The sequence below is a fragment of the Guyanagaster necrorhizus genome (genome assembly GCF_019112545.1).
Source record: "Guyanagaster necrorhizus MCA 3950 unplaced genomic scaffold BT62scaffold_25, whole genome shotgun sequence".
Lineage (NCBI taxonomy): Eukaryota > Fungi > Basidiomycota > Agaricomycetes > Agaricales > Physalacriaceae > Guyanagaster > Guyanagaster necrorhizus.
In genome coordinates, this window is record NW_025064904.1 from 167,128 (window position 1) to 185,701 (window position 18,574).

General features: G+C 47.4%; 9 protein-coding genes across 9 annotated transcripts; 7 read left to right on the plus strand and 2 right to left on the minus strand.

Moving 5' to 3' along the window:
• Positions 1-4: 4 nt before the first annotated feature.
• Positions 5-2,310, minus strand: BT62DRAFT_953885 (DNA polymerase alpha, subunit B). Its single transcript, XM_043188281.1, has 10 exons — positions 2,181-2,310; positions 1,759-2,130; positions 1,671-1,709; positions 1,522-1,616; positions 1,209-1,469; positions 982-1,158; positions 711-935; positions 455-660; positions 254-407; positions 5-204 (listed from the first exon to the last, which is right to left on the minus strand). Exons 1-10 carry the CDS (start codon positions 2,242-2,244, stop codon positions 85-87), a joined length of 1,713 nt encoding a protein of 570 aa, XP_043036506.1. The 5' UTR covers positions 2,245-2,310; the 3' UTR covers positions 5-84.
• Positions 2,311-2,332: 22 nt separating this feature from the next.
• On the plus strand, positions 2,333-5,355 carry BT62DRAFT_345109 (uncharacterized protein). The gene is made up of 9 exons (XM_043180578.1): positions 2,333-2,643; positions 2,690-3,016; positions 3,068-3,886; positions 3,938-4,108; positions 4,158-4,248; positions 4,299-4,513; positions 4,566-4,721; positions 4,772-5,004; positions 5,052-5,355. Exons 1-9 carry the CDS (start codon positions 2,428-2,430, stop codon positions 5,206-5,208), a joined length of 2,385 nt encoding a protein of 794 aa, XP_043036507.1. The 5' UTR covers positions 2,333-2,427; the 3' UTR covers positions 5,209-5,355.
• A 147-nt stretch (positions 5,356-5,502) lies between these two features.
• On the plus strand, positions 5,503-6,306 carry BT62DRAFT_1009610 (uncharacterized protein; the record flags this gene model as incomplete). The annotated part of the gene is made up of 3 exons (XM_043177572.1): positions 5,503-5,684; positions 5,742-6,000; positions 6,130-6,306. The coding sequence occupies 3 exons, from the start codon at positions 5,503-5,505 to the stop codon at positions 6,304-6,306; spliced, it is 618 nt and encodes a 205-aa protein (XP_043036508.1).
• Positions 6,307-6,624: 318 nt separating this feature from the next.
• On the plus strand, positions 6,625-8,202 carry BT62DRAFT_972757 (citrate lyase beta subunit; the record flags this gene model as incomplete). Its single annotated transcript, XM_043189083.1, has 9 exons — positions 6,625-7,013; positions 7,068-7,154; positions 7,216-7,446; positions 7,507-7,522; positions 7,584-7,693; positions 7,740-7,817; positions 7,875-7,935; positions 7,983-8,092; positions 8,143-8,202. Exons 1-9 carry the CDS (start codon positions 6,768-6,770, stop codon positions 8,200-8,202), a joined length of 999 nt encoding a protein of 332 aa, XP_043036509.1. The 5' UTR covers positions 6,625-6,767.
• Positions 8,203-9,273: 1,071 nt separating this feature from the next.
• BT62DRAFT_922143 (uncharacterized protein) lies at positions 9,274-10,437 on the plus strand (the record flags this gene model as incomplete). Its single annotated transcript, XM_043184382.1, has 6 exons — positions 9,274-9,324; positions 9,357-9,462; positions 9,506-9,682; positions 9,746-9,890; positions 10,101-10,115; positions 10,167-10,437. 6 exons carry the CDS (start codon positions 9,274-9,276, stop codon positions 10,435-10,437), a joined length of 765 nt encoding a protein of 254 aa, XP_043036510.1.
• A 491-nt stretch (positions 10,438-10,928) lies between these two features.
• Positions 10,929-12,995, plus strand: BT62DRAFT_345586 (uncharacterized protein). Its single transcript, XM_043180580.1, has 5 exons — positions 10,929-11,008; positions 11,065-12,289; positions 12,342-12,604; positions 12,669-12,787; positions 12,842-12,995. The coding sequence occupies exons 1-4, from the start codon at positions 10,964-10,966 to the stop codon at positions 12,693-12,695; spliced, it is 1,560 nt and encodes a 519-aa protein (XP_043036511.1). The 5' UTR covers positions 10,929-10,963; the 3' UTR covers positions 12,696-12,787; positions 12,842-12,995.
• Positions 12,996-13,047: 52 nt separating this feature from the next.
• BT62DRAFT_345514 (P-loop containing nucleoside triphosphate hydrolase protein) lies at positions 13,048-14,901 on the plus strand. Its single transcript, XM_043180579.1, has 6 exons — positions 13,048-13,126; positions 13,182-13,465; positions 13,516-13,893; positions 13,948-14,289; positions 14,340-14,529; positions 14,584-14,901. Exons 2-6 carry the CDS (start codon positions 13,289-13,291, stop codon positions 14,685-14,687), a joined length of 1,191 nt encoding a protein of 396 aa, XP_043036512.1. The 5' UTR covers positions 13,048-13,126; positions 13,182-13,288; the 3' UTR covers positions 14,688-14,901.
• Positions 14,902-14,924: 23 nt separating this feature from the next.
• On the plus strand, positions 14,925-16,122 carry BT62DRAFT_1009615 (YIF1-domain-containing protein; the record flags this gene model as incomplete). The annotated part of the gene is made up of 4 exons (XM_043177573.1): positions 14,925-15,254; positions 15,303-15,501; positions 15,550-15,763; positions 15,813-16,122. 4 exons carry the CDS (start codon positions 14,925-14,927, stop codon positions 16,120-16,122), a joined length of 1,053 nt encoding a protein of 350 aa, XP_043036513.1.
• A 99-nt stretch (positions 16,123-16,221) lies between these two features.
• BT62DRAFT_1009616 (uncharacterized protein) lies at positions 16,222-18,466 on the minus strand (the record flags this gene model as incomplete). The annotated part of the gene is made up of 10 exons (XM_043177574.1): positions 16,222-16,515; positions 16,642-16,774; positions 16,826-17,073; positions 17,137-17,149; positions 17,201-17,241; positions 17,295-17,665; positions 17,713-17,866; positions 17,936-17,965; positions 18,019-18,280; positions 18,336-18,466. 10 exons carry the CDS (start codon positions 18,464-18,466, stop codon positions 16,222-16,224), a joined length of 1,677 nt encoding a protein of 558 aa, XP_043036514.1.
• Between the last annotated feature and the right edge of the window lie 108 nt (positions 18,467-18,574).

Consider the following 18,574-nt stretch of genomic DNA (forward strand, 5'->3'; position numbering starts at 1 on the left):
CAGGGTCGTGATCAGCTGTTGCCATGCCCAGTTAGAGGAGGAGCGTGTTTCTAAAAACAGTACATTTAAAAAGGTATAACGATTTCACGAGCTATCCATTTTGACGATCTCTAGCTTGATGACGCCACCAAGTCCCATTTGAACTACAGCATACGTTCCTTTGGTCAAGAACGAAGGGTTCAAAACTGAAGTAGTATCTAGGGACTGTAATAAAGTGTCAACAGGATAGGCAAGAAGAGGCAAGAAACGGGACCTTTGAAAAATGCTTAAGACGACTGGGGATAATTAACACATCTGGAGCGACATTCTCATTGTCTGATTCACCGAGTTTCAGCAGCTGCGAATGAGTGACGTCGAGATTAACTTCATGAGCCAGTTCCTGGGGAACAGGAAATAACGGATAAAAACTGCACAGAATAAAAAATCATGGCATCAAAACGAGGCAAAATCCTACCTTCGCTGTTGTAGCACATGTCGACATGTGTTTGCCATAGAGTCCGTGCCCGTGTCTTCGGGAGATGAAGGGACTATTGAGTCTATTTCTTCACCCCGTTTCAATAGCTCCTCTTTTCGAAGGTGAAAGAGAACATCCACGCTGGTGACGGCAACCTTTATGTTGTTTATGGAAAACTGTGCTGGATTCGAAAGCAGATGTATACGCTAAAGGAACATCAGTGATAAGGTTTCAGTGAAAATTCAGTAATACACACGGAATCACGATTGGACACTTCGGAACTGAACTCGCACTGTGGATATACAGCGTGGAAGCTCACGAGATCACGGACACTGGGAACTAAGATAGCGATACTACCTGGGGATGAATCGAGATAGGATCGTAGGGGTTTTGTAAACTGCGCATGGAATAGCTTGAGAGGAGTAGTGTCAATGGCCCCCGCCTTCAAGAGAGGGTGGGAAGCATCGATGAATGGACCGATCTGCAAACATAAACGCTGTGGTAATTAAAGCATTGCTGGGTCTTACCAATACTACCACTGTGGGCTTTTTGGACTTCAGAATCGGGAGAAAAGCTCTCCAAGGTTTGAAGCCGAGATCTAAATCCGAGGTATACGGTCCGCTAGCTATATACATCAAGAACGAAGAATCTGAAAAATTAGGATCCGAAAAAGCCCTTGAAGACCGTGTGCGTAGAGGTGGCGGCTATTGACTGCGTCAATGGTTACCATCGAATATGTAGAAATATAGCATACTGCGAGGACTTCTGAGGCCAAGAACGAGCCTACCCCCCCATTCTTGCCTTTCAAAGCCACCAATGCGCCTGGGAAGAAACTGATTCCACCGGCACCCAAAGCCCCCCCACGTATCTTTAAGGAAGGTGTAAAGCGGAGGGGTACTCGCGATCCTGAACCCAGCATTCGGGATGTCTCAAGAGTCAATGAAGTCTCCGTTAATTTGGTGCCAGGTTCTGATTCTGACTCCTGTACTATGCGTCCGACTACCGTGACCTCTTCCTGTGGGCAAAGAGTGAGGTAAATATCAATGAGAGAGGAGAGATTCTCGCACATCGGTGGACGAAGCTGGGTCGCTGAATCCAGAGACTGGGATCTTGTAGTGTTCACGGATAAGCTCAGCGAATTCGTCTATTTGCTCATCTAAAACTATATTGAAGCAAAATTAGCCCACAACGAGATGTGCATGTAAGAGAGCCATGCCTTCACTGCGTTCGGAAACCTTTTCATACATATATCGGTCTGCAAGGCATTCTAGCTTCATAATAGGAAGAATGGCCAGCAAACTTACAAGCACGTCTCTTCCTGGACGCCATATCTTCCTTTGGGCCTTTGTATGTCACAGCGGCAGATACACTCGCAGGAATATCGACCACCATCGTGTCTGACTCGGTTTTCACTGTTGTCCCATGACTCGCACCAGAGTAGCGCGCAGCAAAAGCAGGATTTAAGTTACGACCTCCTCTCATTGTCTTCGGCTTTGGCTGGGCCTTCTTACTGCCTGCCGCGAGCCCGCGGTTCAAGGACGCTTTCAAGGACGCGACAGAGTCCATGGTGAACGGTGGCCGGATTTCAGAGCGTGAGGAAAGATTGAGATGTATGGATTCCCATTTATAAAAGAGGTCTTCTGCGCTCTGCTGGTAAATTTTGCACATCGAGACGCCTGCAGAATGGGGTTGTCGCGTCAAATGAACAAGAATGGGATGCACACACATTCTTCGACCAGCTTTTCATCCAAATCATCACCAAACTGTTCCCTTATTTCTCTCACAGACATGGTAGAGGATCTAAGTATCGATAGTGGCCGTGCTTGGATCGACGGGAGAGATTGTCACAAACGCGATGTGACTGTCACTGTATCGTGACGACGGACTCGGGCAGATCTACCAATTTATACTACTAGTCCTCCTTGAGCCCACCCACTGCCAATTGCTCCCATTGGCGTCTAGCCTATTCTGCTATGGGGGACGATACCAAACGCTTCAAGCACAAGCACAAGCACTCTCATGATCATGATACGGAGCGGCACAGCAAAAAGAGGCATAATCACGATAATGACAGAAGACACAAGAAGAAGCGGAAACATGGTGAGGATAAGGGAACAAAGATTATGGACGAAAGTCTAGGAGATGAGGACATGTGGGTAGAGAAGAATATCGACATGGAAGGAGAACGGGTAAGCCTGGTCATTGCTAATCGCTTCTTGTCTGAACCGTTGACAGCCTCTGGCGACGGACATTCCGACTGCAGAAAGCTTGAAGTTGGCTTCATCCGCGACATCTGGGTCGTCTATCTCTGCTTTCCAGCCCTTGATACCTACAGAAACTAAACCCAAACGAGATGACTGGATGTTGGAAGAACCAGCCGCTCAGGTTTCTCGGCCTTCATCGTCTCGCATTCAACTTCAGGACGACGAGTCCTTCACGGAGGATTACGGGGAGGCGTCTGGAGGCCGAAGAACGATTGGTGGAGGAGTAGATTTTTTCTCTAACCTTGGTACAGAAGTTCACAAAAAGAATTCGCATCCTAACAGACCCGATCCAGACAAGGCAAGTTTCATCTAATTAACACCCAGGTATATCTTATTTAGCATTGGATAGCCGGTCATCAGCTCAAGGGAGCTTAATACAAGTCTCAGAGATAACAAATCTATCGACGAATCCGCGGCTCCTGCTCCCAAACCAAATGTTCCAGGAGGTCCTGGATCACAATGGAGGATGATCCGGCTTCGACGCGTCTTCGAAACCGCAGAAGAAGAAGGACTACCTATTGAACAACTGGCAGTTGATCGCTTTGGCTCATTGGAGGCATTTGAGGAAGCCAAGGAGGAGCGGCGAATATTGGATGAACGAGAGGGTAAGCGGCCAGATCGGGCTGTTGGCTCTGAACGGCGTGGTAGGTCTGAGGGGGAGAAAAAGATAATGTTCAACGACATTGGTGGAAGTGGAGCATCTAGTCGCAGCTCTTCATTCCGTCGGCCAGGTGGTCATGCCGATAGCGCACCATCTACACCAACCCCAGGTGGTCGTCCTCCAGTGAATCGGCGATTGGACAGCCTACGTTTGCCTTCACAGGCTGCATCCCCTTTGCAACAATCTCGGACACCTATACCTTCGGTGTTGACTCCACCCACAGGAGTTCGCGGTTCCACGTCACGAGGGCTGTCGCCCTCGTCTTTGAATAAATTGCAGGCGAAAGTCCTTCGTGCAAAATTGATGGGTGCACCTGATGCTGAAGAGCTAGAGAGCGAGTATGAGGCTGCTTCTAAGGCGACGTACCGCAGCGACGAGGGAGGAAACGTACGGACGAAGGTTGAAGTTTTGCCCACTCTGGATGGGCAGGGTCGGCTGTATGATATTGGGCATGGCAAAAATGACGAAGCAGCCCTTTTTCCTGGGAATCGTAAAAAGAAAGAAAAGGTTGCTTTGTACCCTTGTTTTCCTTCGGGCTTCTCTAAGCTTTTGTCTTAGGTTGAAACAAGAGATCCAAAGACGGGCGACTTGGTCAGGATCAATGCAGATGATGATTCGACCACTTTGGGTGAGATGCTGCGGCAAGAGAAGTTTGGCGGTGGAATGTCGGACCAAAAGAACTTGGACGCTCAGTTTGCCCGTGCCATCATGGGAGACGGCAAATTTCAGGTAGGCTGCTCTCTGTGTCTCTAGGACAGTCACTCGATACGTTTTCTAGAACGACCTTGACTACATGGATGAAAACGTGGAAAAGCTCAGTCGACAAAAGATGCGTTCAGATGCTATGAAGCGCCAGTTCGCTATCCAGGGTATGTACGATTCGCTCAGAGGGGATCATGAAGATGACTATGACTTACAGACTACAAGCGTACCCAGCAAGTCCTCGCTACGTGCCATTTTTGCTTTGGAGAGGATGATTCACCTCCAAAAGCGCCAGTTATTGCAATGGGGACCCGGGCGTATCTTTCTTGCACCACAAATGAGGAGCTGGTCAAAGGACATTGTCTGATAGTGCCGATACAGCATCATTTGACAATGCTAGATGGAGATGACGATGTGTGGGACGAAGTTAGGGTTTGTCTTGCTTTCCTTCTTTGCTATCACTTCCGCATCATGCTCGTTCTAGAACTTCATGAAATGTCTGATGCGTATGTTTGCCGAGGAAGATCAAGGTGTCCTATTCTATGAAACGGTCATCTCATTGAAGAAACAAAAACACACCTGCATTGAATGCATCCCTTTGCCTTGGAACCAATATGACCTAATCCCAGGCTACTTCAAGGTACACAAGCAATTCTCAATCGCCGTCAGAGTGCACTAACACGATTTCAGGAATCAATACTGACGTCGGAGGCTGAATGGTCACAGCATAAGAAGTTAATTGACTTTTCCAAGCGTCCAGGTGGTTTTCGGCGTGCGATGGTCCCCAATTTGCCCTATTTCATGGTTCAGTTTGACCACAAAGGGGACAAGGGATACGGACACGTCATCGAAGGTGTCAATGATGGCGCTGATGGAGAAGAAGGTATAGATGAAGGGGAGAAAGGTTCTGGGGAATTTCCATGGTAAACCTTTCGCGCGTCCTGCATATGTATTTGCTCAAAATATACAGGTACTTTGCTGGGGAGATCATTGGAAATATTTTGGAACTGGAACCCCGTCAGTGGAGGAGACCGAGACGGATAGATTTCCGAATGAATTCAGAGCGCGTGACTGAGTTCAGGAAGAAGTATGCCAAGTTCGACTGGACGGGGATGATTGGAAGATAATGTATCATGTATTTTTGGACCGAAGGCTCTATACGCGACGTTTAGCGATGCATTCCACTCTGGCGGGGCCAATCTGCTCACAAAATCTAGATGCATCAAGCTAGGAAGTTTGGAACTGCCTACAGCCGCACTTAATCTCAAACACTGCCCGTCCTCGCTGCCGAACAGCGAGGAGTTGTCGTAGTGATTATACCGATGCTTCTCGATGGAGTATAAAAAGACGTGACGATTTTTTCTTGGATTAACGTGTTTTCTCTACTTGCAACCTTTGAACTTTGGGTGGTACCAGCTTACATGTTTTTGTTCTGGCTGTTAGCGTTTCCTTCTTTTTATTTAATTCAAGCGGAGAAAAGCGATGCAGTCTGTGAAACGGACAAAGTCGCTTCAGCTTGGTTCACTGGCTGGCATGCCGACGAGGGCCTTGATGTCAATGACATTCTCTGGTCAAAGTACACCGAGATAACCTTTGCGTTTGCGTAAGTGCTGCGACACGACTGCAACTGGATACGGATTCTTACCACGAACGCAGTGAGACAACGCCAGACGTTAATGTCGTCTCTTTCAATGGATCAGGTTCCCAGAACTTTCCCCAGCGAGCAAATTCTTCTCGGTGTCACAGCCTATGGGCATAGTTTCGGTGTACCCAAAGTTGATGCATTCTCCAAGACTTCGGATACGCTCGCTCTATACGCACCTTTCGGCTCCTCCGTCCATCCCGGGGCTGTGTCAATGTTTGTGGCGCTGATACTACGACAGGGGGAGCCGTCAACTTTTCGGGACTTGTTGAGCAAGGTTATCTCACTGAAAGCGGGAATGCTGTAGATGATGTGCTTTATATATTCGACAACTGCAGCCAAACGATCAGTCGTTTGATTTATCGTTATGGGGATACCTCCTTGTTCTCATGCGTTTTCATTACAGCCCTTTATCTACAACACCACTACTCAAGTGATGATTTCCTACGACGGCGGCGAGTCTTTTGCGGCTAAAGGACAGTTTATCGCAGACATGGGGCTGGCTGGCTTTGCTGTGTGGGAAGCAGGAGGCGAATATCACAACATTCTGCTGGATTCTGCTCGTGGACAATTATTTGCATAGCCAGTCGTTTGAAATATTTTCTTGGTTTTATTTATCGCATTTGCCCCTCATCATAATAAAGTTTACGCATCTCCGGGACTCCGGCCCGGTACTGACATGAACGTTGAAGAGCCGTCCGAGCACGCGAGGACAGCGCTGTGAGGTATCGCTAAGTTTTTGAAAATTCGCCCTCTGCATAGCCAAGTTTTCATTTTTTTAAATATGTAAATTATCGCTCTATGTACTTAAAATAAATAATATTTTGGAGGAAACGGCGGGAGATCCGGGAGTCGCGAGACGGTTTCCATTTTGAGGAGCTTACATCATCGTCACGGAGGGCGAATTTGAGGCAACTGCCAGCACCGTTTCCCCCGTGTCGCTACCTCCCACCCACCCATTGAGTCTTGATTTCAGGGGGGAGTGCGTCTTCCTCTGGAATCTCACTCACAGGATAAATAAGCCACCAGTTGCCTCTGGCGATCATGTTTTCCATTCAAACTCTCCGGAACGTGTCGATAGCCGGATGGGCTTCAGCTCGATATCTCAGCACGGACACGGCCTCTACAGCGTCCCTAAAGAGGTCTTACCTCTATGTCCCTTCCTCCTCCTCTCGCATGCTTGAAAAGTCGCTCGCGGTTAATTCTGATATGATTATCTACGACCTTGAAGATAGTGTTTCTCCAAAGGATAAAGTCACTGCCAGAAATAGACTCCAGGGTTTTCTAAAAGTCGCTCTCTTTCACTCAATATGCGGGTTAAATTTCTTACTTTGACTTGGACAGAACGAGATGCTCTTAACTCCTTCACGAATCGCTGTCAGGATTAATGATAGAACAACGCCTTTCTTTGTCGAAGATCTTGCGGCCATTGTAAGATATTAATCTCCTGATGATTTTAACAGTCGCCGATGGTAGTGGCATCATTACATAGGTCCGTTTGCCTACTGTAAGATCAATTGTTCTGCCCAAAGTGCATTCTGTAGAGTACCTCACGCATGTGGCATCCATCATCTCCGAAACTCGACTGACACCTTCTCAAAGCCTTCCCTTATGCCTGGTAGCGAGTATTGAAAGTTCAGAGGCGGTGATGAATGCTTCCGCCATAGCTGCATGGAAGCCCCCGATTGAAAGCGCCCAAGGATGTGTACTAGGCGCCCTTTTGGTAAATACGTATTTAAACACTTCTCATGTCAGTCAGACGATTAGTGCTGACGTTCACAAGTTTGCTGCAGAAGACTGTAAGAACAGGATCCTGTTGTCTATCCTTTGCAAACTAATGTTCTCACAATCCCACAAAAGATTGCGCTGATACCTCCATCATCCGTACTCGTTCACGTCAAGAACTATTGTATACTCGTTCCCACATAGTCAATGCCGCCAGGGCCAATAAGCTTGAAGCTATTGATATGGTAAGTTGCCGATTAATCTGCTCTTTCATACCTTGACACCGCCCAGGTATGCGTAAACTATAAAGACGAAAAATATTTAAAGGAGGAGTGTCAGGAAGGAAGGAGAATGGGATTTACTGGAAAGGTCTGTCATCTTATCACCTAAACCGTAATCGAATTCTACAAATTAACACCTCACTAGCAAGCCATCCATCCTTCCCAGGTAGACACGATTCAAGCAACTTTCGTCCCTACCACATTTGGTTAGCATCCACAAAATAGATTGAAATTACTTATGTGTTTTGTATAGAGATAGTTCGCGCGGCAAAGATCGTTCATAACATGCAAATAGCCCATGAATCTCAGAAGGGCGCCATCGGACTTGAGGGAGAAATGGTCGATGCTCCGATGATCAAACAGGTGTGAAATAATACTCAAATTTGACTCATATACTCACTTGCTCGTGCTAGGCTGAGAAAATTATCCAAATTGCGAAGGCGGCTGGTCTTGATATTCCAGATGTGGTATGATTGTACATATAGTAACACAATCAGGGTATAATGAATTACACTGTGAGATGCGGTCAGACGGCCCCGGTGAATAACGTACTGACTAGTTACCACGTTATTCATAATCCTACCATCCACTTTATAGCGTCTGCAGACCTATGGGGAACGCTACCAGCAGTACCACCGGACCCCTTCGAGGCAGTATGGTAGCACGTAACCGCTTAGATGGTAAAGTCATCGAAAGACCGCCAATCCTTCAAATATCTCAGATGACAGAGATTGGCTATTTGAATGAAAACGTCAGTGCATATTGATCAGTAAAATCCCATCGCCGTTGCTCGTTGGTAAGGTTTACTGGTACGACTCTCATCAACATACGAAAAATGGTGGGTATCGTGTTTTCGAAGGCTTTGTGAAACACTCAACGTGCAGTTACCGCAGTTTTTCGCCTGTGGCAGTTTCATTATCAATATCTAGGATAAAACAATACATGCAGAGCCAAGGACACAAATCCGATATATGGAATCGGAACGTGCAAGCCAGGACAACCTTTCCCCTCGAACTTTTGGAGACTATCTCCGCCGAACCTCATACAACTCGTGTAAGCGAGGTCAGAAGCCATAAGGATTCGTCCTTGGAGACCTCGGGCTGTGTTGTATAGGCAACGCAGTATTCCAGACAGGACTCGGAAATTTCGTCTTCGTCGCAAGCTTTGAGTCTGCCGCACCTTCTACATAGTCTCTGGTCACTTCCCATGAGGCGATTGCTAAGAGAGTTTCTACCACTGGACATAGTTGGGAAATTATAGATTTTGACCTGCTTTACATACATGATCCGTATTGACTGTCTCCGTGACACGTATGCAAAAAATCCTCACCCGCTGGTCCGCATTGACGAGACTTCTAGGACTATATTTTCGTAGCAAACCTGATTAAAATCTCTTGCTGCTCTTGTCTGCTTCACTATCTACCTCCGCATTTGTCCATCCTCGTTTTTTGCACACTCGGGAGGACTTCACGCGCATTAAAAACAAAGTCGATGCACAAGAAGAGCCTTGGTACACTGCGTGAACCACGCTAATTGCCAATAACCATGCCCAGGCGACCTATGTCATGCGGGGACCCGTCCAAGTCGTCGTTCGTCGTGCGAACTCTAACGATGGTGCCCAGAACTAGCATCCACTTCTCCACATCGATATCGTTGCCGTCTATCAGCTGGCTCTCCGTTGGCGTATCTCGAGCGATAATACGAACTATGCCGATACCGCGGCCGCCATCCTTGGTACGTGGTCGAGTACGCTTACAAAGATCGATGGAATCGTCAGACAAATTTTTGGCTTTCGGAATATATGGCTATGAGTTTGCCAATGCACCTGATCTGATGCGCGACTATTCTGGCTGGTCGGCGGGCAACTTTACACGTTTCCAGAACAAGATTGCTGACCTGTTCTACCCTACCCTAAGGACTATGATTTCTTGGAGAATCATAATGGGGCAGTTTGGTACCATTATCCAGCCAATTGGCGCATTTATCGTTTAATTCTCTCTATGGTACTTCTGAATAGTTCCTTTTCATTTGAACAGGAATATCTGCAACATGATGTCGGGAATGTCCATCGGGATTCTAACCGATAACCAGACTATGTTCAACTATGCTGTAAACGCATTCACCATGGCCACCGGAACGGGAAACATCAAGAATGCGATCTGGTTTATTCACGAAGAGGAAGGTAGTGGGAAACGCCTGGGGGCAGAATGAGGAAGCTGGGCGAGATCAGGTACTTACTATTCTGACATAACCAATTAGCGTGAGCTCACTGGGAAATCTCAAGGGTCATGCCATGCTTGATTTTTTGTTGTGGGGCGCCTATGCCACAAGCTGCATATAATCAAGGCGTAGATCTCTGCTTATAATGGCAGCCAAATCCTCACAGGGTACGCAATCACGCCTTTCGTTGAATTACGCCATTTGTCTATATTTTACAGCGCTGAATATGTGGAGAAGTATAATGTCGGTTTCGATGTTCCATATGTTCCCCATATCAACGGAAACTATAACGAAACAGTCATTTCTGCATCTGGTAAAGGCAATGTAAGGCCTTCGTGGGAGCCGCTATACGCTCATTGCGGCTCTCTCAAAGGCCTGAATGCTTCTTGGACTGAACAGATGCGCGGCTTGGTATTAGACTCATCGACGAACGGTGTCGAAGGTGGCGGAGGTGACTATGGTTACGACCAGCTGGGATACGGGACATAGTTACATCGCCTAGAGGTGAGCTTTATGCTTAAATTTTTTTGTCATCACTTGGTTCTCATCTCAATGGCAGTAACCATCTGAGTTTCTGGATGATGGAATCGAATCATCAGTTTCCTAACTACTTGCTGTTCTTCATCCTTCTTGCAGTACGAGTGAAGTCTATACGTATGATTCATTTCAATTATTTCCCAAATGATGGGTTCAGGCCAGTCCGACTACCCATCGCAATTTTCATTCAAAAGCTTTCTCCTACATGTCTGCTACGTGAGAGATTTTTGTGAATCATGAGTGGAAAATTTTCCCAAAAACGGATCGTATCTGTATGGTAATCCGGGATCGCCCTATACTAGATCGCGGGTAGTATAGGACGTGTCCCTGTCATTCAGAGATTCGCCCACGTGGCGAGGCGTAGTTCGCAGAGTAAAATCTATGCGTCATTGTTTTGTTCTCAGAGTATTAGGACCGAACGACACAAGCAAACAAAGAATTCTCCGCGACTGACTCTATCGCGGTTAGCCTCACCCTCATGTCCTCTGAGCTTGAGCGGTATATCAGCGACAACTCTCTTCGAGTGCGTGAGTATTTGTAACGTGTCTGCACCACCCAACTGACTTGAATGTCCTCCAGTTATTTGGCGTCGCAGACCGTAGCATTATTGACTATGTGCTAGCTTCAGGTCGGTTTCTCGATTATTCTTTTCTGTCTTCACTGTTTACAAACGTGTATCTAGCTTCCTCGTCAAAGACGCCCGAGGCCCTTTTCTCGGCCCTGAATGCTTCCGGATTACCAGACACCGCTGATGCTCATGAATTCATAAACCAAGTATTCCAGCAGGCACCTCGCAAGCACAAACATAAACGGACAGCTGCCGAGAAAGCTCAACGACAGGCCGAAAAGGAAGCCAAGGCTCTGCGCTCACAGAAGTTTGGCCTACTTCTGGACGACGGAGTTGACGGTGTAGCTCCGTTGCCCAAAGAGAAACGGCAGAAAGAGAAGAAACACGATCGTCAGACACGGAAGCGAGAATATGACGAGAAGGAGTGGGAGAGTGACGAGGAGGAAAAGGCCAGGAAGCGGTGGAAAGGTGATAATGCCGAGGATGAGGAGGAACTTCCGGAGGACGAGGAGATCAGGAAAGAACGAGAACGTCTAGAGGATTTAAAGGACAGGGACGCCTTCGCTGAACGAGTTCGAGACCGAGATCGGGAGAAAACGAAAAAGATTGTAGAGGATCGGTCATCGAAAGCCTCGGGCGCTGCTGCCGACGCCGCTCAGCGGCGACAGCTCGCTGACGATGCTGAAGCCCGCGGGATCGCTCTTCCGGGACTCCGATTACATTCGCGGCAAGAGTATCTAACGAAACGTGAGATTCAGCAAATCGAGCTACTTCGAAAAGAAATAGCCGATGATGAATCTCTATTCAGCGGCATGAAGATATCCAAACGGGAGAGACGGGAGCTAGAGCGGAAAAAGGAGCTCCTCAAGCTCGTTGAGGAGCGACTGAAGATCAACGACAAATGGGATGGTTATGCTTTACCAGAGGACTATATCACGGAACAGGGCAAAATCGACAAGAAGAAGAAGGAGAACGCACTATACAAGCGGTATGAGGAAGCTAAGCCGAAAGACGACCAGTTCATCACCGATGTCGACCAGTGGGAAGCCAGTCAGACTAAGCACAGTACTTTCAAGACTGGTGCAATGGATAAGAAGGAGATCGTCGTTGACTACGAGTATGTCTTTGACGAGAGCCAAACAATCAAGTTCGTGATGGACTCCGCGTTACCTGGAACGAAAATGACTGCTGCCGAGAAGTTGATACAAGATCAAATCGATGCAGCTGAAAAGCGAGGCGCGTTGTATACCGATTTACTTGTTCATGCCGCTTAATTCATTTTCTTTAGCTCGAACTATTGAAGAAACTCGTAAAAACCTCCCCATCTATGCGTATCGGGAGCAGCTCATTGAGGCCATCAAAGAACATCAAGTCCTCATCGTAGTGGCTGAAACGGGATCGGGGAAGACCACCCAGCTGCCCCAGTATCTTCATGAGGCTGGGTATACAGCCGGTGGATTGAAGGTCGGATGTACCCAACCGCGCCGTGTTGCTGCGATGTCTGTCGCCGCCCGTGTCGCCGAAGAAATGGGTACGAAAGTTGGATATGAAGTAGGATACTCCATTCGGTTCGAGGATTGCACCAGCGACAAGACGGTCCTGAAATATATGACAGATGGCATGCTGCTTCGAGAGTTCTTGACGGAACCAGATCTAGCTGGATACTCCGCCTTAATCATCGATGAAGCGCACGAGAGGACTTTGAGCACAGATATTCTATTTGCCCTTGTCAAGGTACTTTTTCGTTCCCTGTAATAACTTGAAATGAGCTGATGTCCATGGTATCAGGATATTGCACGTTTCCGTCCAGAACTCCGTCTATTGATTTCGAGTGCTACAATGGATGCCGAAAAGTTCAGCGAGTATTTCGATGACGCACCGACTTTTTATGGTACGTTCTTGGTAGAGTTGAGGTTTTGACATTTACCACTTGAAATAGTTCCTGGTCGTCAGTTCCCCGTCGATATTCATTACACCCCCCAACCCGAAGCTAATTATCTTCACGCTGCCATTACCACCGTGTTTCAAATCCATACGACACAACCGAAGGGCGATATTCTGGTGTTTTTAACTGTGTGTTCTATGTTGAAAGTCTATTTGGCTGGCTAATAAAGGTGACAGGGTCAAGAAGAAATTGAGGCTTGTCACGAAAATCTTCAAGAAACAGCCCGCACATTGGGTAATAAGATTGCGGAGCTGATCATATGCCCCATCTACGCTAATCTTCCAAGCGATATGCAGGCGAAGATATTTGAACCTACTCCTGAAGGTGCTAGGAAGGTGGTCTTGGCTACGAACATCGCTGAAACGTCCATCACGATTGACGGAGTGGTCTTTGTAATTGACCCTGGTTTCGTCAAGCAAAATTCGTACAATCCAAGAACTGGAATGTCGTCTCTGGTTGTCGTTCCTGTAAGTTTATTTTCATTGATTCTGTCTCTTCTTTGCTAATACGATATCAGTGTTCTCGTGCTTCTGCTAATCAACGAGCAGGAAGAGCCGGTCGTGTCAGGCCCGGAAAGTCATTCCGACTTTACACAAAATGGGCATTTTCAAATGAGTTGGAAGCTAACACTGTACCTGAAATACAACGTACAAATCTTGGCATGGTTGTTTTGCTTCTCAAGTCGCTAGGTATCAACGATTTGATTGGGTTTGAATTTTTGGACCCACCTCCGGGGGAGACCCTGATGAGAGCATTGGAATTGCTCTATGCCTTGGGAGCCTTGAATGACAGAGGAGAGCTCACAAAGCTGGGCCGGCGGATGGCAGAATTTCCTGTTGATCCTATGTTGTCCAAGGCGATCATTTCGAGTGAAAAGTATGAGTGCACTGATGAGGTTTGTCCGCTTATACGTCATTCGATACGTAGCGCAGTCTAACAGCTGTCATAGGTTCTGACCATTATCGCCATGCTCTCGGAGTCGGGATCACTTTTCTACAGACCCAAGGACAAGAAACTTCACGCAGACCAAGCACGACAAAATTTTGTTCGTCCTGGCGGAGATCATTTTACCCTTCTGAACGTTTGGGAGCAATGGGCCGAAACGAATTATTCGCAGCAGTTTTGCTACGAGCAGTTCCTCCAATTCAAGAGTCTTAGTCGGGCACGCGACATCCGAGACCAGCTAGCAGGGTTGTGTGAGCGGGTGGAGATTGTGATAAAGTCGAATCCCAACTCGAATGATATCACCCCAGTCCAGAAAGCCATAACGGCTGGCTACTTCTATAATACCGTAAGTGCGATGTGCTTGGTTGTTTGGCGCTTCTTTAACGTGCCTTTCAGGCCCAACTACAAAAGAGCGGTGATTCGTACCGCACACTGAAGACGAATCATACAGTTTATATTCATCCGTCTTCGAGCTTATTTCAATTCCAGCCGCCTGTCAAGACAGTGCTGTACTATGAGCTTGTTATGACGTCCAAGTCGTACATGAGGCAAGTCATGGAAATTAAACCTGCCTGGCTCATGGAAGGTATATTTTATGTTATCTATGTGTGATATAACTGCTGACGTGTTTTGAATGTAGTGGCGCCGCATTATTTCAAGCCTGCAGACCTGGAACAGTTGGCTTCGGGTGACAAGAAAATGCCGAAGAATGAGGCTGCATCTCTTAGCTCTGCTAAATCTTGATGAATTTATATGTATTGGAGTCGATGTATATCATGTATTGTATTTCAGTAGGGACGATGAGGAAGTTGCATTTGACAAGAGCACGGCAGTGATTCATGCGTGGTAACGTAGTAGACATTTCTTGCTGTATGATATTCAGCTCTTATTTTTGTAGTTTGACTCGAGAGTCGCATCCATATATAGCTCTCTAATTTCCTGGTTTGGTGTGTATACGTGTTTATCACTACGCTTTCTTCCATGAACTATAGCTCGCATTCACCACCTCCCCTCCGGCACCCAGTGCCCACCCATCCTGCATATATACCAGAGCCCCCATTGACGCCAGGATCTCCTCAAGGCTACCAGCGATTTTCATCGTCGCCTCAGCCTCAGCCTCAGCAACAATACACGCATGTGCCAGCATATTCCTGTCATTTCCAGCCACCACCACCACCGAATCCCAACGTCGGTTCCAACTTTGTGCAGCCTGATTTTGTGGCATGGGGTATGAATGATGCCACAACGCAGCTGGGGTTACAGCTGGGTAACAGTGCCGTTCAAGCGGGCCAGGAGTATGTCCAGCGGAATGTGCGTTACCTCCCACCGTACCAGGGCTTCAGCTGAATGGTTTCTCAGTTCGGTGGCTTCTTCCCGTTGGCGAGCCTCAAGCACCAGTTCAACGTGTCCAATTCCTATGTCATGCGCAAACTAAAACTCGTCATTTTCCCTTGGGACCATCGTCCGTGGTCGCGTAGGATTCGACGCTCAGAACAGGGTGTGACTGAATGGCAGCCCCCTCGAGAGGATGTGAATAGTCCTGACTTGTACATTCCGCGTGCGTCTTTGCCTTTTCTCCACTTTTAGCTTACTTACATTCTTGTAGTAATGGCGCTCGTGACTTACATGCTCATTGCTGCCTTCCATTCCGGCATACAAGACCGTTTCCACCCAAAGGTCCTCGGCGAACTCGCTTCAGGCGCATTCCTCGTGGTGCTTGTCGACTTTGGTTTCGTATACCTAGGATGTTACTTTTTGAATATCCAAGGCTCAAGTCAGGCCCTGGATATCATCGCATACTCAGGATACAAGTTCGTGGGGTGGGTGACTTCTTTTTCTATCTTCTTTGACTGTTAAAAGTGACTTCAGCGTGATACTTACCATTGTCTTCGGATTCCTGAACATGGGCCGGACCCTCTACACGATCGTCTTTCTCTACTTCTTTTTTGCGAATGCCTTCTTCCTAGTGCGTCCCTCGCTTTTACGGAGTCTAATATACCTTAATCTGAGGGTACAGTTACGTTCTCTGCGGTCTGTGGTGCTTCCAGATCCGTCAATAACAAACAACGCGAATAGCACCGCAACGGTCAGTGCGGCGTCTCGAAGACGCCGCATCATATTTTTATTCCTAGAGGCCATCTGTCAAATACTGTATATGGGTATTCTTGTGCGGGTGTAGGCTTGACGACATCGCTCGTGGATCAATAAAAGGCTAGTTCCAGCTAATAGGCCAAGATTCCCTAAGAGAGGAATACATTCGTTTGAAGATAAAGGTAATTTAACTCTTAACATCCTCTACGCTTCGTTTCTCGTCGCTCCTTGTAACACTCGTTGCGCCATCTTTATGACTCGCCACAGCTGTATCCTCCCCATGATCTACTAACGTCATATCGTCCGACAATTTGACATCACGGATAAAGAACATGAACAGGAGATTGGGAACCATCACGGTGAAAGCAACGATAGTCAAAATCCTCTGAACTTGCTTGTAGCTCAATACAATGGCGTCCCGTACGACGTCTCCCCCTTGCATGTACGGACGGACACTCGGACAAGGGATCGGAACGCGCGGCTGGACGCATTCCGCACCGCAGATGGACGTTCACGGCTTCCACGGGAGAATACGTCAATTTATGTGAGCCAGCAGGGAGGTTGCGTGCATCTGTACATCAAAGATTACATGTACCCCATCTCGTACCTCGGTTCCCCGAGCATATTTCATGGCGACTTTGATGGAAGAAAATATCGTTGACGCCTGATCTTTGTAATCCTCGGGCAAATTCTCCACAAGGCACGATGGCAGCATGTTACTCCAAATAGCACCGGAAATCCTATTCGTGGATTCAGCAGTGACAACGCAGAAAAAGGCTGGTTATACTGACGCAGAACCAATAGCACCGCCCAGAGAAGTTAGAGCAAGAATAATCTCAACCACAACTGCAACATCCTGTTGTCTTGCCAGGGATTGTACGGCAACCTGGCCCGCGGGCTTATAAAAGCTTCTCCCAATACCAACGAGAATCTTCGCCACACAGAATTCTACGGCGGTGGTTTCCCGGCCTGGCAGGACGAAGTATATCAACAATCCTTGACCGAGTAGTATGGATGGGATGCCGAGGTAGTAGCACCACTTGTGACGTCGGATGTACTTCAACGCCAATCCACAAAGTGGAGATGCTACCTAATATGCTACACGGTGCGCATTACTATCGCATGTTGTTAGCTGGGATATTAGGCTGTGAAAGAGATTCACTCACTCTATCTGAGAAGCTGTGGTCGCAGAGCGATAAGCGGCAACCTATTGGCTGTATATAAGCGACGTTGAAGTGCGTCATAAGAGGAGTAACCTACCTGGAGAAATGAGGGAAAGAAAGATGTGAAGGTGGCGTCATGGAGGAAGTCCAACATTTCGGTGATGCAAGCAAACACCAAGGTATACTCCCTTGCAAGCCTATATGGAATCAAAGGCTTGGTAACAATCTTTGCGTCGTAGGAAATATACACCGCAAAAATAACCGCTCCGATGACGATCATGACGATGATTCCTGGAGAGGTCTGCAGACTATCTGTGCCCGTCAGAGTTAATGGAATGAGAATCAACGCTAACGATGTTACGAGCAGAATGACACCGACGAAGTCCAACTCGATCCACATAAGCTTCCATATTTTCATCACCGTGGTGGGATTTGAGGGATCGTCATGTAGAGAGCATCGAGAGCCAACTGGTCTTGGTGTGAGTGAGACGATTAGCTCTGCGTTGGCACAAGACGAGGATAAGAAGGAGGGGGTGCAGCGGATACGGGAAGTATGGCCACCCACATCCCGTATCCCCACCGCCAGTATGGACCGGCGAGAACGGCACCGTCAATGATGCTACTAATGTAAATTCTCGGAACCAAAGCGATGGTTTCAGGAACAGTGGTCTATAGTCCACGATTGAGGAGGGTGGTCGTATCGGCGATGAATATGCTAAGTAGTGAAGCGAAGCCCACATCTCCCATGGTAAAAAAGACTCCAGCGGCCTATGTGATTTCAGTTGACCTGTCGAGGATTTTGCGTGAAAATATAAACATACCACCCACGTCTGGACGTTGAGGCTTGCGGCCTTCATAATCTCGCCGAGGGCCATCAGCCAAATATTCAGAACAAGGTCTTCGGTATGCCCAAAGACATCGGATAACTTGGCAATGATGGGGTACGCCACGATTGTAGTGATATTCTCAAGGACATCAGAGGTTGTGAGTAGAGAGTGTTTCGAAAAGTCACTCGTAGCATAGGCCGTGTAGACCTTTGTCGTATACTGTTCTAATGTCTGTCTAAACGTTGTGAATGCCAAGCTGATAGAAAAATATCAGCGCAAATAGCAATGATTGGAAAATTGAATGAACGTACGCAACAAATGCGGCTGCCAATGTCTTCTTGGTCCATGCAGCACGTAAGATATCTGCACTTACTACACCAGGTTGTTTCGATAGATCCTCAGACCCGGAAGAACTTGAATGTCCACGAACTGGAAGCCGCATTTTCACAGCAGCTGATTTGGAGGGACGTAGGAAAGATACTTGTATCAAAATTATAAGACTTATCCTTCGGATATTTTCATTTTCCTTCGGAGCATTCCAGAGCAAGGA